The following is a 15,844-nucleotide window of genomic DNA, read 5'->3' as shown; positions in this document are numbered from 1 at the left end:
GCATAACATCGACTCCCACGGTGCGTGGGATCTGCCGAATTTTTTCTCTGTACGTGTTCAGCTTGTGTTTGTGTATCACGCACTGCAGTAGCACGAATTAACTACTCAAGTGTTTACTTCTTGTTCATTTGTATACCAGCCCATATTCCTGTGCAATGAGTTCAATAGCACTGTTCACGCGAATACGCATGTATACGCAGGTAAGAGTTTAGCACAGAGTTTCATCGATTGTTTACGTGCATGACAGTGATGCAACAAAGGTCTGGTTATTTTATGGAACAAGTGTCTTTTTTTTTTCAAACTAATAATGTCCGGTGCCTTCCATCAATTTATAACAACTCCACACAAACGCTCAAGATAATGTAAAAATGTATGAGGTTTCGCGTGAAATTATGCGACATAAATGTAAGGCACGCCGTCGGGATTAATCTTGAACATCTGGGTCCTTCAAAGCGTACCTAAATCTAAGCACATGGGTGATTCTGCATAAATTTCCCCCAAGTTAAAATTGCGCGCGGCAACTCCGTTTTATCACGGCCGTGTCATTCCATTGTCTGTTTTCTTTTCTTTTCTTTTTTTAGGGACAGTTTGAGTACCGAAGTCTCAGGACTTCACTTGATAGAAATATTTCGCTGTAGCGGGACCACGACCGTACAATGAAAGGACATCTTAGGCACAGCTAAAGCTCATCATGAACTGGAGTGCCGCAGTTATACACATTACAACAACGCCAAAGTACATGAGCCTCGTTTTTGTTTACCACCGAGTTGATAAAACGCTGCATTCACATACTGTTTAATGTTCCTGATGTTTGGGACTACGCCAAGCGCACTTTAGGGTGTGCTTGAACCAGAAAGCGGCACCAAGACTGAAATGATTCTGACGAACGAAGGGTACGACAACCAATACACAGCCCTCTCGGAAGTCGCACTCATTGATCTTATTACAATGAGCATGCAGCCGAGCAAGCTCATTTGCTTCTGTGCACCAAGTTAGGTATACGTACGAGCAGTTAAACTCGCGCTAACAGAACAGAACAAACCGCCCTTTGAGAACGTGCAGGACGTACGCGCACATGCAAACCACGGCGTGGCTAGCAGACGCCGCAGGGAGCAATCCACACTATGGCGGCGCTTCAGCCAGTAGCCGCGAGGCGCCGACACCGCTCGATCTCGCGGCCAATAGCGTTGCTCGAATGCGAGTTGACTTACTTGAGTAATACCTAATGATGGTGAAGGTAAAAAAACCTCGAGGCACCTGCGCGACAAAGTGAAAATTAAAACACACAGAAAAAATTCGGCGGATTCCCCGCACTGTGGGAATCGATGTAATGCGAAGCAGCAGCAAAGAGCTGCATACATCGCCTTGTTTGCCTTTGAGCCAAATGAAATCATTCATGCCATGGCATCTAGTCACCATATATCGCATGTTTGCCAATCACCGCATGCATGCACAATCTAGTGTACACCATGCCAATGAAACGCATATTCTGGTATGTAAATGCATGACCTGTCGTTTATGTTCATCCCACGCACTCGTGTCATGCCATACCAATTTTGGTATATATCACGTTAACAAACGGCCGGAAGCGCACCATGACAGTGCATGTAAATCATACCGTACATGACAGGCATACATGATTCGCATGTTTATGTTCGTCATCCAGTCACATCGCGCAATACCAGTTTGGTGTATATCAAGCTATCGAAACGGCCGCGAATGCACCATGAGCGTGCATGTAAGTCATGACATACATTGCATGCATGTCATAGTTTTCATGTTACCAACTGTATTCATGTCTTCATACAGTCACATCGCGCAATACCAATTTTGGTGCATATCAATCTAGCGAAACGACCAAGAGTGCGCCATGAGCATGGCATGTAAATCATGCCGTACATTTCATGCATGTCATGATTATCATGTTACCGACCTTTCATTACGTTCGTCATACGTGGCGTCGCGCAATACCAATTTGGTGTATACCAAGCTAGCGAACGGCCGGGAATGCACAATGAGCGCGGCATGTAAATCATGACATACCTAACCTGCATGTCATGAATTTCCATGTTACCACCTCTCATTTACGTTCGTCATGCAGTCGCGTCCACGCAATACCAATTTTGGTGTTCAAGCAAGCGAAACGGCACGAGTGCGTCATGAGCATGACCTGTAAATCATGGTCGCGCATGTCATGCAGTCATGATTTCATGTTACCACGTCTCATTTACCGTCGTCTGTACAAGTCGCTTCGCGCAATAGCACTTTTGGTGTATATCGAGCTAGCGAAGCGGCCGCGAATGCATCAGAGCCGTGGCAAATAAATCATGACATACATGCATGCATGTCATGGTTTTCATCTTACCAACTGTTATTCATGTTCTTCATACAGTCACATCGCGCAATACCAATTTTGGTGTATATCAATCTACTGAAACTACCGCTAGCGCATCATGGCGGGGCATGTAAACAGTCGTACATGACGTGCATGTCATGATTTTCATGTTACCACGCCTCACTTACGTTCGTCATACGTCGTGTCGCGTAACACAAATTTGGTGTAATCACGCAAGCGAACGGACGCGAATGCACCATGAGCGTGGCAATGTATATCATACATACATGACATGCATGCATGGTTTTCATCTTACCAACTGTCATTCATATTCTTCATACGTCACTCGCGTGATACCAATTTTGGTGTAGATCAATCTACTGAAACTGCCGCTAGCGCATCATAGCGTGGTATGTAATCAGGTCGTACATGACTTGCATGTCATGATGTTCATGTTACCACGTCTCACTTACGTTCGTCACACAGTCGTGTCGCGTAACACCAATTTTGGTGTATATCACGCAAGCGAAACGGACGCGAATGCACCATGAGCGTGGCATGTAAATCATGACATGCATGTCATGGAGTGTCATGGTGTTTTCGTGCTACCACCTGTTTTCATGTTCTCATAGTCACAACGCACAATACCGATTTTGGTGTATATCAATCTAGCGAAACGGCCGCGAGTGCGCCATGAGCGTGGCATGTAAATCATGTCATACATGACATGCTTATCATGATTTTATGTTACCACGTGTCAGTTATGGTCGTCATACAGAAAGTCTCGTCATACCAGTTTTCGTATGTATCCCTTCATTTAAACGTGCCGCGAGCGCCCCGAGACCATGTCATGTAAATCATGCTGCCCATGACATGCGCGTCATGATTTGCCATGTTAGGACCTGTCATTATGTTCTCATGAAATCTTGTACACGTCGTACCAATTTTGGTATGATGAAATATACGGAATGGCCGCAGATCCCAAAGGCTGTGGAATGTAAATCATGCTGTTCATGACATGCGTGTCATGATTTTCATGATATGACCTGTCATTTATGTGCGCGATAAGGCCATGTTATGACACACCAATTTTGGTAGACATCCGATTAACGGAACGGCCAGGGAGCCCAAAGCCGTGGAATGTAAATCCATGCTGTTCATGACATTCGTGTCCATGATTTTCCATGATATTACCTGTCATTTGTGTTCGTAATAAGGCCATTTATGACACACCAATTTGGTATACATCCGATTAACGAAACGGCCAGGAAGCACAAAGTCGTAGGCGGCTAGATAGATAGATAGATAGATAGATAGATAGATAGATAGATAGATAGATAGATAGATAGATAGATAGATAATAGATAGATAGATAGATAGATAGATAGATAGATTAGATATAGATAGATATATAGATAGATAGATACGCTCAAAGTCGCAGATGTTTCGCTAAGAAATGCTTCGCATTTAAAAAGACGTTTTGGCTCCCACAACGGGAGCTTGTTCACAAGGTGAATGGAAAACGTGCATCAAGCAGTTCGCCTTATGTACGCTTGAATACGTCACGCTAGCAGCGTGCATAAACTGGCGGCATATTACCATCGCTCCTGTTGAGAGTGCGCGGTTTTGGTCTGTATCACGAGCGACTCAAGATGAAGATGCCGTGACAGTCCTTTATCTCTAGCGAGAACACGTACCCGCCCCCAGTCTATTGTGTGTCCACCTGACGCATGCTCAGCCAAAGCACTGGATTTCACATTTCCCTTCTTCACGTCATAATTGTGCTGCTTGAGACGCCGTTCAAAGTCACCAGTCTCACCAATATATACGTCGTCACAATCCGCGCATGGGACCAGCGTACACCACACAGGGGAACTTCACTTTGGGTAGTCTGTCTTTCACTTCACGAGTGATTGTCGCAGTTTCTGCTCTGGAACGTGTGGAGCCGAAACGTCTTTTCCTGTGTGTTTTAATTTTCACTTTGGTCGGCGCAGTGCCTCGAGGTTCTTTTACCTTCACCATCTATCATCCCGACCAGACGGGCTTCCGTCAAACATTAAACTTCAATACCTAATGATGCTGCAAGCCTGTCGTCTTTTTGTCATGTGCATAGTTTGTGCGCGCATGTTCTGTTATTTTTCTTCTTTCTTTTGTTTGTCTTGTTTCCATAAAGCACTCAGTTGTCAGTCAGCGCTCGTGTTGTTACGTCTTCTGTGTCTTTCGTCTTTTGAACTGTTACAAAATGAACCCTTTTCTGTTGTTGAGCAGTTAACTTCAGCTGACTTCAGTGTACAACTGTAAAACAACTGTCGCCGTGTTTGCAGATAGACGATGTTACAGCTACATAATGCTTTTGATGATTCAAGTCTGATAGCTTCTTGGTAAAGGACTGCTCCACTAGCATAACGTGACGCATCAGTACTCAGCACAAACGGCAAGGAGAAGTCCGGTATCGTAGGAGAGGGTGCGATGATATTCTTTGCACAAGCTCAGAGTGAGCCCTTTCACAGTCGGCATCCCACTGAACGGCATACCTTTCTAGGTCAAGAGTGTGAGGCATATCGTTTTCGTAGCACAGTCATTAATGAAGGTCCGGCCAGTCCCAGGAAAACAGGCAATGATGTATGCCATAGGGCTTCACCAATTTGAGATTCTTTCAACGGATTCCTGCTTTGTGCTTTTTGGAGAACCGTTAAAGACTCTTCCCAAGGAACACTGCCTTTTCTTGGAAGAAAGCACTTTTCTTAATGTTCACTTTCAGCCTTGCAGCACTTAGAGCTTGAAAAACTACGGACAGGTGTTTTCGATGCTCTTCTTTTGTTTTCGAATCAACTATTATGTCATCGTGTAAATGTTGTAGAAGCTTCCGAAATACGGCTGTCAAGCATTTCGTGCAGGATTTTTTTGAAACTAGCTGGGAAATTCTTCCACCCGAACGGTAGCCGGTTATATTCATACAGGTTAAATGGTGTAATAAACGCAGTGTACTTCGTGTCTTCCGCCAATGGAATTTGCCAGACGCCTTTGCAAAGGTCCAATCTTGAAAATCAATGGCAACCACCGGTCTGGCCAATGATGTCATCAATTCTAGGCATTGGGTATGGTATAAGCACAGTTTGTTGGTTAAGAGCCCTGTAATATGTGCACAGACGAAAACTGCTATCTTCTTTTGGAGCGATAGTTATTCGCGATGCAAATGGCGACACGGAAGTCGAATAATGCCAGCATCCAGCACGGCTTGTAACCCTGCTTTCAACCATGCCTTTTTTTCTCGCGACAAATTATATGGACTTCTTCGAGCACCTGTTTTGTCTGCGAGCTCAAAAGGAACCTCATGAGATTTTATTGCTGGAGAATAGTTTCCTATGCACAATAGCTCTGGGTACTGGTTGTCATGTCTTCCCCGCAGTACATTTGCATTAAGCGCGCAAGCGACTCTATCTCGTCCTTTCCTGCTAGATGGTCTTCATTTAGAATCTTGTCGTCCTCGTAAATGGTTCATCTCTAACTTCTTTATGTTAGGGCGAGATAGCAGAAACTCGTGACATCTGCAGCACTAACACGTCGGTTGTAATTCTGTGGCCTTGAAATTCGAGCGAGAATTACAGACGCCCACTCATTAAGTGAACTCACAGTCCCATCACATCCCTGAACGCGCAGGGTAGTGCCAGTATGCAGGCAGTTGACGTCCACAAGCCTCTTATTCATTATCAACACGGATGCTCCAACGTCGACGAGAGCTTTCATTTCCACGTCATTGACTTTAGCTGGAACATGAAGCAGCAAGTGGACACGACGTACATTGTATCATACTAGCCTGTCATTTGGGACTTTTCCTCGGCCTGGAGTTCTCTTGGCGACACATTTGAGGTACCGGACAGTGTGTCATGTTGAACACTGCTATCATTACAATTAGGAGGATGGTATGAGCTTTCCTTTAAAAGAGATGACGCTAGACGCAAATGAACTAACTTTTCATTGGCGTTCAGTCATGTGGTGCGTTCAGTTCAGATGAGTTAGGAACCTGTTCTGTTTTACAGGACGGTAGTTGTCACGGTATTTCAGCTGTTGGCAACACGAATTCTAGGCACTGTAGAAGATCCTCAAATGTATTCGGGTCTCTAATATGAACTTTGCTCCGTACATCGTCACATAGACCTTGTATAATTAAAGCTACAGCTGCCGATGGTGCAAGTTTAGGCTCCGCTTCGTACACAAGTGCCATTTCTCACGAAAGCATTCTAGTACCTTTGCTAGTAATGAACCACATTGGTAGGTAAAGCGCAGAGCAGCGTCCCAACATTCCACCGCATTGCGATCGAAAATCGACAACCAGAAACATTTTCCAGTTTGCCAGCATGCTGGTGGTCAAGTAGAAGCTGCATGTCGTACCACTTTTTAGCTATACCACCAAGATCGCGGCGCATATTTTCAATCTTCTGGTCATCAGACACCCACCCATTCTTTTAACATGCATATTCGAAAGCCAGTAGTTGGGCTTTGCGGAGCTTCCCTCGAACATATCTGTTTCACAATTTTTCATTGGTGTATGCAATCCCAGTACTTTTGCCATAGATTCTGTAGGCTGCGCCAAAATGTACTGTTCCTTCAATGTAATTCAGTCAATCATTGGTCTACAAAGAGACAGATGTCGTCCGCCATTTATTCACCTGCTCCAAACGCAACTTCTTCATCTTCCCGCCGATCTTGCTCCTTGGTGCTTACGTCACAGACCGCTTCACCGCACAGAAAGAAAAACGAAAAAAAATCGCCGTGAGGCCGATTTATTGCAGTATTGCATAGCAATGCCGTGTCGCCGACTTGCGCACCGGCATGTGCCTGATCACAACAATCCCATTGATGAATGAGCCGAAAGATTCCTTGTTCTCAGAATTCCCGTGGCAATGACGAAACCCAGTCCTTCACACGTCCTTGAGTTTGTCATCCTAGTTGAAGCGCTTCCCTTTCAAGTGTTTTTTCAGGGGACCAAACACATGGAATCCCAGGTGATGAATCGTGGCCGCTTTAACACCTTCCGCTGTCAGACATCGTTTAACGCGCGGCTACTCCTCAATCGTCGAATTTTGCAATGTGAACGCCATCCTGTCCTCACACGCACTGCCGGTTCAATTGGACGGCGCTCTTTATAAGAGCCTCTGCGCTCTACTGCGCATGCGGCGCCCCCGCATGCTCCGATCCACGGCAGAGACTCCAATCGTATCCCTAGATGTATCGCTACATTCTCCCATAGCGGCATAGGCATCTATGTAAACGGTCATGTTCTTACGACGTTTCATACCTCGTAATTTGAACACCCCTTGTACGTTAAATTATTTCTATTTAACGTATACGATAAATCTAATTCCCGTTTTGTTGCCACATATGCGCGTTTGATTGTAGTTAGAAGACTTCCATTAATGAATGCCCCTGGTGTCGTTGCACGCAGCGTTGCACAAAGGCCCCTACTGTGATCAGTGCCGAACACAGTCCAGCATGCTGCGGTTGCTCACCTTCAGGACCAATGCCTCATCAATGGTGGAGAACCGCATGAACTCGTAGTCGCTGCGCTTAGGGCCCACCGTGTCCGGCCGGTCGTAGAAGTACAGCGTGGCGGTCTCATCCTGCGCAATAGGGCATGACCGAGTTGAACGCCACACTCGCCCATATTTTTCTCTCGGTATTTTTGCACTTTTGACCCTCTCACGCATAGCAGCCACCTAAATAAAAATTAATAAGTGACATTGCACTGCGATTATTCTTCCCCTGCTCCATGATGTCCTCATGTAAGGAGAGAAGGTTTTAGAAGTATATCACGGATGGCACTAAGTGTACATGTTATTTTTTTTTTGTTTAATTTATCCCCGCGTAACATCTGGAAATCTCTCAGAAGCAGTTGTCGAAATGAAAACAAATTGCAAATGGCAGACGCGCTGGTTTTCATGATACACTTTTTATGTTTAAGATGTTAGTCTCACCTGAGCACGAACATGTCTTCGGCCGTTTTCAATTCAATGTTATGGCACAAGCACATAAGTGCAAACTGTGCCGCTGTCGTCGTTTGAGGACGCTAAGCGGCATAATTAGGTGGCGAGCATTGAGGACGCTATGCAATAATCAGGTCGCGAGCATTTAGCTGTTCCGACGATTTCGGCAAGTATTTTGGCCTCATAACCATTTCAGTGCAGCTCATGGCTTCATCCGGTGAAAGCGGCGCAGGACCTGCGTCTGTCCGTATGCTAGCAGACGGGTTGACCCTTCTCCGGGCGCCATCTTGAATCGCACAGCGCGCCATCCAATGTCTACGTTCGTAGACATTGGGAATACTCACATGGTTTGTGGTTGAATACATAGCGATAGACCACGTTCTCCACTCGCGTACGTTTCACAGATTTGCGTTCTTGTTTATTATTCGTGGAGCTTAATGTCTCCTGATATTTCAATAGCGCGACACTGTTGTGGATTTTGATGGTGAATGGAACAAACACGGCGTAAACACGAAGTCTTCAGCTATCTGCCATACACCAGCTTGCTCGCAGAACAAAACGCTGTGCCTACACGTGGGGGTCGGCAGGGTTTTGTCTTGGGGCCCGCGTTGAATAGTGTGGCTTGCGTGGGGGGCAAGTGCTGGTGTGGCTTGGGGAGGCAAATGCCCCTTCTGCAGCCCCCTGCCGACGCCCATGAGCCGACATGAGCTTGCAGGTGAGTATAGTGACAAGCTGCGTTGCATTTGCAACTATATTTACGGCTTGTAAACTGTTTATGTACTTACAGACTAGCACTGCTCGCGCCGTTCTCAAGCACCAAATGTGTCTTTGTTCACCGCATGCGCAATACGTGTTGACTTCGTGAGCAGCTGTCTAAAGACATTGTTGTGTGCTTTTGCGCTATCAAAGGGAATATGCTCGGCTCTTGCATCAAATGCTAGCTGCATCGGGCTCAATTTACCACTGTTGTTACCGCCGGAACTTCTCTTGCTGCCTCTCGCAACACACTGCCACTGCACTCTTGCTGTTTCTGGGCCTTTGCACAATAATATCCATTTCGTAAAAATTGCATTCGTTGCTGCTGCCTTGATGCTACTTGTCCCTCATTGGCAAAATGGCAATGAAAGCTGCGTGTTGAGGACTGCGGTTGTGCTGCAGCCCTGTTCGGGATGCAGTATATGTAAATAAAGTAACTAATGTGTTGTCGCACATCACTGACGAGCCACTGCTTCACGTTCACGTTGCATGCATCATTTGGCAGAAGAGCCCTATAAAACAAGGACTTTGCACATGTACACAATATCGTAAACAGACATCGTTCACATTTTTTTCCCTAAAGGGACCGACAACTGATTTTTCTCGGCCCATTTTTTTACAACGCGACAGAAAGCTCGCCCTTCGCAGTGTTTGTACCTGCAGTAGTTAATCCAAAAGCACGTAGTTATTTTACAAGCAGTATTTCTCGATCGGAAAGGCTCTACAGACAGATGCACCTTTCTTCCAGCAACGCTGAGAGTTGATAGCGATGACACCAGCCCTTCCCGCGATTTGTGAAAGCTGTTGTTGCTCTGCTTTCGCAGGAGTTCCTGTGAACTATGCACCTTTATTTAGAGCTTTCAACTATTTTTGAAAATAACAAGCTGTTACAATGAGATGATGTGGCGTTATACACCTTCCCTGTATTTCTACTGCGTTGTGTGCGCATGCGTCCAAGGTTGCCTGCGCCTGTGTCATGGGTGGCTTGTCCCGGCGTCGTTACTCTCTCGATGCACGAGCCAAGCCAAGTCATCGAAAACGTCACTACGCATATGCGCGACCGCGCCGAGTAGCAGCGCGCGTCATTTCTGAGACGATGTGTAGGTACCAAAACTATGTCGCTCCAAAATCTTAGCGACCTGGAAACTGCGTACACGGTTCCATGAGCACGCTGAAAAGTTCCTCAAGACGCGCTAACGAGCATGGGATCATTACATCACGCGAAAACAGCGCCACTTTATGCATACTTCTAACGCAGGCCATATGTACATTTTTATCGAGTAATACCTTTTAATATAAAGAACCGAACAATATTTTAATACTATAAAAATTGTCCAACGCGTACAGCAATCAACCGTCACGTGGTCGGGTTCATCGGATCGTTCATGTTCTTGCCACCAGAGGCAACACAGGTCATTTTTCGCGACTTTCAATTAAGAAATACAAATATAAATCCATCTCTCATTAAAAAAACAGGGCTGGTTTGAGTAAATGTGACGGATAATCTTTCAATCAGTGGAGTCATCTCATTTCATGTTCTGGGCAGTTGTCGGTCCCTTAAATTATGACAAACCTTCACGAAATTGAACGTTCTCGGAACCATATATAGATGAAGTATAGTTATGTCAGTGCGGTCCTTATTATTCATGAACTTGAAACGGGGGTACCAGCGAATACACGAAACACGTACACATGAAGAAGGCGTTAGACGGAGAACGCTCTCTGACACTTTCTTGTGTGCGTGTTTTGTGTATTCGCTAGTAACCGCGTTTTCATGTTCAGGATGCACCAACTGGCCCAAGACCTAGCCCTTATGAACCTAATTATTCTGCATCAAGGAATGTGTATGCGCAGTGAAGCATTGCTGAAGCTTAGCTGTTGAAATCACGTTTCCAGCTTTAATACTAATCGAGAGATTGAAAGCCACGTCGTTTTACTAAACGCAATATCGCCGTTTGAGCTCTAACATTTGCGACTAAATAGGCCGATTCCCGCTTGGCTTCATTTAACCAGATTTCTCCTACAACTGTGTGCAACAATGTTGATCCAGTTATTTGTTTTCTTGGTAGGTCTATCGTGATTTTCACACGTTTGTGCATAACGCAGATAATATTGTCCTCCATGATGCAAAATAAAGACGTGAATTTCGGTAAGTGCAGATATTGTGTATGTTACACATATGAAAGGATCGATTTTGGGACAAACTGCCCATGTATGCACCAGCGAGTAAATGTATCATGGTACATAACTACGCTGGCACGTGTCTGTGCCTACACTGTTATGGCTGTGATAAATTCTCCATGTTTTCATTGGAGTGATTGCTCATGGTACTAAAAAGCCAACTTGGAAGATTTTTATTGCTAGTCCCGACGGGTTTAGTGACAGTCTCGACGGGTTCTGCCGTCGCCGTTGCTGTCGCCATCATGTCCCTTTCGTATGAAGTCCAATTGATAAGGTCTTCCCGTATCGCATGTTATACCGCGGGTGAAAGCGCGCGAGCGGGGACGATGAACGCGGCCGAAGCAGAGGTCAAACAAGCCGGCCCATTTCCGTCGCTCAGAGGGTGCATGCGTCAACATCTACCCGCTCGGAGGCCTGCTGTTGCAGCAGACAGGAAACCCGCGCCCGTTTAACGAGCATAAAAAGACGCATGTACCCTCTGCCGCTCGGATGGCGCATTCGCTCAGACGGGAGGGGGGGGGTGTCGCGCGAGGAGAAACTTTGAATCTAAGGACGCGGTCGCGATCGCTGGCGCGTGCGCTATCTCCACAGCCATCACAGTGGGCGGCTCGTATAGCCTTCTACGTGCTGCGCTCTCAACGCGAAGTGACTATGCGGAGAGCATCTCTCCTGTAGCGGCCGTATTCTTTTACACCAGCGTTTTGTAGTTACACGAGATCGGATACAAAACAGTTAGCTGACATCCTCACTTCGTATAACACTTTGTTGCTATCGCAGTCATTGCTTCGTCCTTTCGGTGAAACTGTGACTTTTTTATATTGGTGCTACTAACATCTTATTTTGCTCATTGACGTCTAACTGGCTAGCACAAAGCATAACACTTCGGCCTAGATTCAGAAGGCTGTCCATGTACAGGCCTTCGTAACAGCATTTCATGACTGGGCTGCACCCTGGTTTCTGCACTTTGTCCCAGTGCATGCTAACCAATCACACCCTTACATGTTCTCCCGTTCTAAAGCGTTGCAAGAGTGCTCTCGGGTTCCACGTGCACGTCCTTACTTTTCTGAAGCACTGAACTGTTATGCTGCTACTAAGGTTGGCAGTATTACTAATAGTTGTATTTTCATCGCGCAGCCTCAACAAAAAATATTCATGCTTTCGAGCAGCTTTTACATGCTTCACTTGTATGCTTCACTTAGCGGTATTATGCAGATCAAGCATCCTGAATGCAAACATGTTTGTTTATGTTAGAGGACGCAGCAGCATATGATAGAACAATAGGACACACAGTTTTCTGTACACCAGCCACATATCTGCTTTGACGCAAGCAGACGGTACGGAATATTGATCACATACATGATAGTGCTTAGCGCGCCCCGTTGGTGAAAAGGCTCATCGAAATATCACTCAGCTACGTAAAGGAAAAAGGATGAACTATCATATCAGTACCTTCAAATGCCACCATTGTACTGCCTGTTTGAGATGACACAGACATTGTGCCAAAATCCTTCCTGCTTTCCTGAAAACAGAAATCACCTGAGGATCACAGCAACATCATTACGGCTTGCCGCGTCACCTTTGTCCTCTCCCACCATTTGTTTTCACACTTCATTTTACAGTAGAAGAAAAAATGCCAAGGCGCTGCGATCCCCAGAGCTCACGGACAAGTTTCGCATGGACTCTGCATTTTCACCTTGCTGCATCGCCACAAGTTTGCTCTTCTACGTCTGAAAAGTGACCCCCCGCTCCAGGAGGACGCCTGGCACCGTTGGAAATCACCATTCCACGCCGGCAAGTCGTCGTTTTGCTCCTGTGAGCGCAACATGCCCAACTTCGCTACGCCGCCGTGCTTACCATAACTCCGGCGTGCTTGCGACAAGGAGAGGACACCTTTCTCTGCCAGCGTTCGCTTCCAGAGCGCGTCCCAGGCAGGGAAATAAATGGAAGTTGTCGTAGACGGAACACCAATAACTGATGAAGACCTCAGTGACTGATCATGGTCACATACTGCGTTGGCCATGCATCGCCGATATCCCCGTCCTGACCCCGAGCACTGCTCAGACGCTGCTGACAATGCGGCCGCCGACGCCCAAAGCGGCAGGCCCGCTCCTCGTCGTGCACGGCCAGCCCCTGCTCCAAAACGTCGCCCACTACCACGGTTACCGCCGGAAGACTACAAAATTGTCCCGCGACCGCAGGGTTCGTTAAACCTGGCCGATCTGGGATCGACCCGCCTTACTGAAGCCTTATGCGCCGCTACCGCTTTCGACTCGCCCGCAGTCTTGCACATGGTCCAGGTGCGCATTCACCTGACCAACAATACTATTACAGTCAGCACGCCTGATGAGAACCGCGTAATGGCTTACCTGAAGATTACGCAACTGAAAGTTGCCGACCAATCCTGTGCCATAGCTGTATATGCCCAGGACCTGACAACTCAGTTAAGGGCATAATACTCAATGCGCACAGCTTCGAGAGTGACAACCAGATTTTCAACGAGCTTCGCGCCCGTAATCCAACTATCGACATCGTAGGAGCCCGGCGACTGGGTAAGACCAGGCATTTCGTCATAACTCATAACCCTTGTGGAGATAGGTTTAGCACAAAGCTTACCTACGAGGCGACCGTGAAGGACGCGACATTCTCCACTGCCGCAGCGAACAAAGACGCTACGGCCGGGTTCGTCGACTCCGGCACGGCGCAGAAAAGGCACTCGAGGCAGGATGTCAACAAACAACACGGGTTTATTAACTCAAGATGCAGCACAGTACGACAGTCACGGGCTTGCAGGCCGTAAAGTCAACTCCGCAAGACCGATCGAGTACGCTTGCCAGCGGCGCTACGACCATCACACAATGGGCAGCAGTCGAGCGCACGGACGAGAAGCCGCCTCCCAGAGCAGCGCGTCAACCTCTCGTGCTGACCTGGGAGCATCTGCCGCGGGCAAGCCCACGCTAGACAGAAGCGAAAGGTCAATCTAAATAGGTCGCGAAAGTCGGAACGAAAAGTGGTCGGAAACCTATTGCGACAAACATCAACAACCGCGTGACGATTAAAGCGCTACTAGGTGAGGGGGACACAAATTATGAAAACAAAAAATTATTTAAACGTTATTTTCATTAGTTTAATTTTATTTGTCACGAATTAAATTATAGATTACTTTATTCAAACTTTAGTCTTGGGTATGTGGTTGAGTGGCCAATTTTTTTCGTTTATTTTCAGAAACAGCGGGCAATGCAGGCAGTTCTGGTAACATGGGCCAACGGTTTTGCGCATTTTCAGATGTATTGGCGTCGCTCGTTTTTGCGCAGTAGGTTTGTGCCTGTCGTCCGTAGGTGATTTCCTCGCATAAGCGTTGTTTTCTAGTCGTGGTACTTGGCAGAAGGTAATATAGCCATCGCAGCCATCGGGAACCGTTTCAGTGACTGTGTTTTGCCAGCGCACGGCCGGCGTGCTGTCGCCTTCGGGACGATGAGTCCGCCACGCTACGCGAAGAAACGCTGCGCTGTCTACGGATGCAAGAGCAACACATGTGCAAGGTCTGTGTGCACGTTGAATTGTTATGCTACTTCTGATTTCTGTGTTATATATTTTGGGGTAATACCCTGTTCAACTGCAATATTTCGCTAATAAAATACACCTTATTTATCAAATCTTTTTCCGTCTTCCCGCTATCTTGCAGGCTTCCATTATGGAGCCGTCATAGTGATAAGAAAAAGAACGTGCAGCTATAAAAAAAAAGTGAGAAGCGGCGCCCTGTCAAACAATTTCATAATTCGCGCCCATCGCGTTAAAACGTGACGCCATTTCCGCTTCCGGTTCTGGCGTCATCTTTTCTTCTTTTTTTTTAATTCTGTTTGTCCTCCTCACATAGATGGCGACTGTTGCAACAACTAGCACCGGTTTGACACGTGGGCTTCTACGGAAGTTACGCTACACTTTACATATACCTGGAAGCGAGCTCAAGGGGGAAGGGGATTGTCACTGGCGGCCAATGAGGACAGGCGTTGCTTAGTGACGTAAGCTAGCTTGGTGGCGTGAGCATGTGAGCATGCCCAGGCATGCCCGGACGCGTGCCCGCGCACCGGGAAGCAGACACATGGCCCGTACCAGACAAAGAGGCCTGGCGCTGCCGCCGTGTTCGCCATGCTGCCGATTAACGGCGGTCCCCGGCGGTCGAGCCGCGTGGGCGAACACACGCGCTAGCTGGGGAACGAGGCGCCAAAGGGGAGGGCGCGCTCGATTCCACACACCCTCGCTGTCTACACCCTTGCCAAGCATGTCGCTACCTTGCCTTCACGTCCTGGGTATATCTCTTCAGAGAACGAGTAGAGGCGTGTTTCAATTGCAAACAAACTGTTCACGGGCCCGACGTGTGTCCGAAGCCGAAACAAAATCCCTGCCGTCGATGTGGCGGAAGCCACCCGCAAACCTACCGACGGCGAAGAACTCGCTTGCCCGGCGCAATGCGTCGTCCTTGAAGGCGGCCACCTAAGCGGCAGTCGCAACTTTAAATACAGATTCCTGAAAAGGAACCTTCCAACAACCTTCAAGAGCATCGACAAGGCAACTCAGAACCGTTCCGGCT

General features: G+C 47.1%; 1 protein-coding gene across 4 annotated transcripts in view; it reads right to left on the bottom strand.

Annotated features, from left to right (window-relative positions):
• Positions 1-15,844, bottom strand: part of LOC119384163 (uncharacterized) — a 386,807-nt gene that overhangs the window by 107,571 nt on the left and 263,392 nt on the right. For 3 of the 4 annotated variants that reach the window (XM_049412788.1, XM_049412789.1, XM_037652451.2), the window contains exon 3: positions 7,846-7,956. The exons of the other annotated variant lie outside the window; for it this stretch is intronic. In XM_049412788.1, the coding sequence (XP_049268745.1) occupies positions 7,846-7,956 (111 nt within the window). The remainder of the gene's footprint in view (positions 1-7,845; positions 7,957-15,844) is intronic. 4 annotated transcript variants of the gene reach the window in all.

This window comes from Rhipicephalus sanguineus, chromosome 2, assembly GCF_013339695.2.
Source record: "Rhipicephalus sanguineus isolate Rsan-2018 chromosome 2, BIME_Rsan_1.4, whole genome shotgun sequence".
NCBI classification, from domain to species: domain Eukaryota; kingdom Metazoa; phylum Arthropoda; class Arachnida; order Ixodida; family Ixodidae; genus Rhipicephalus; species Rhipicephalus sanguineus.
This window is presented reverse-complemented; position numbering and strand designations above follow the sequence as displayed.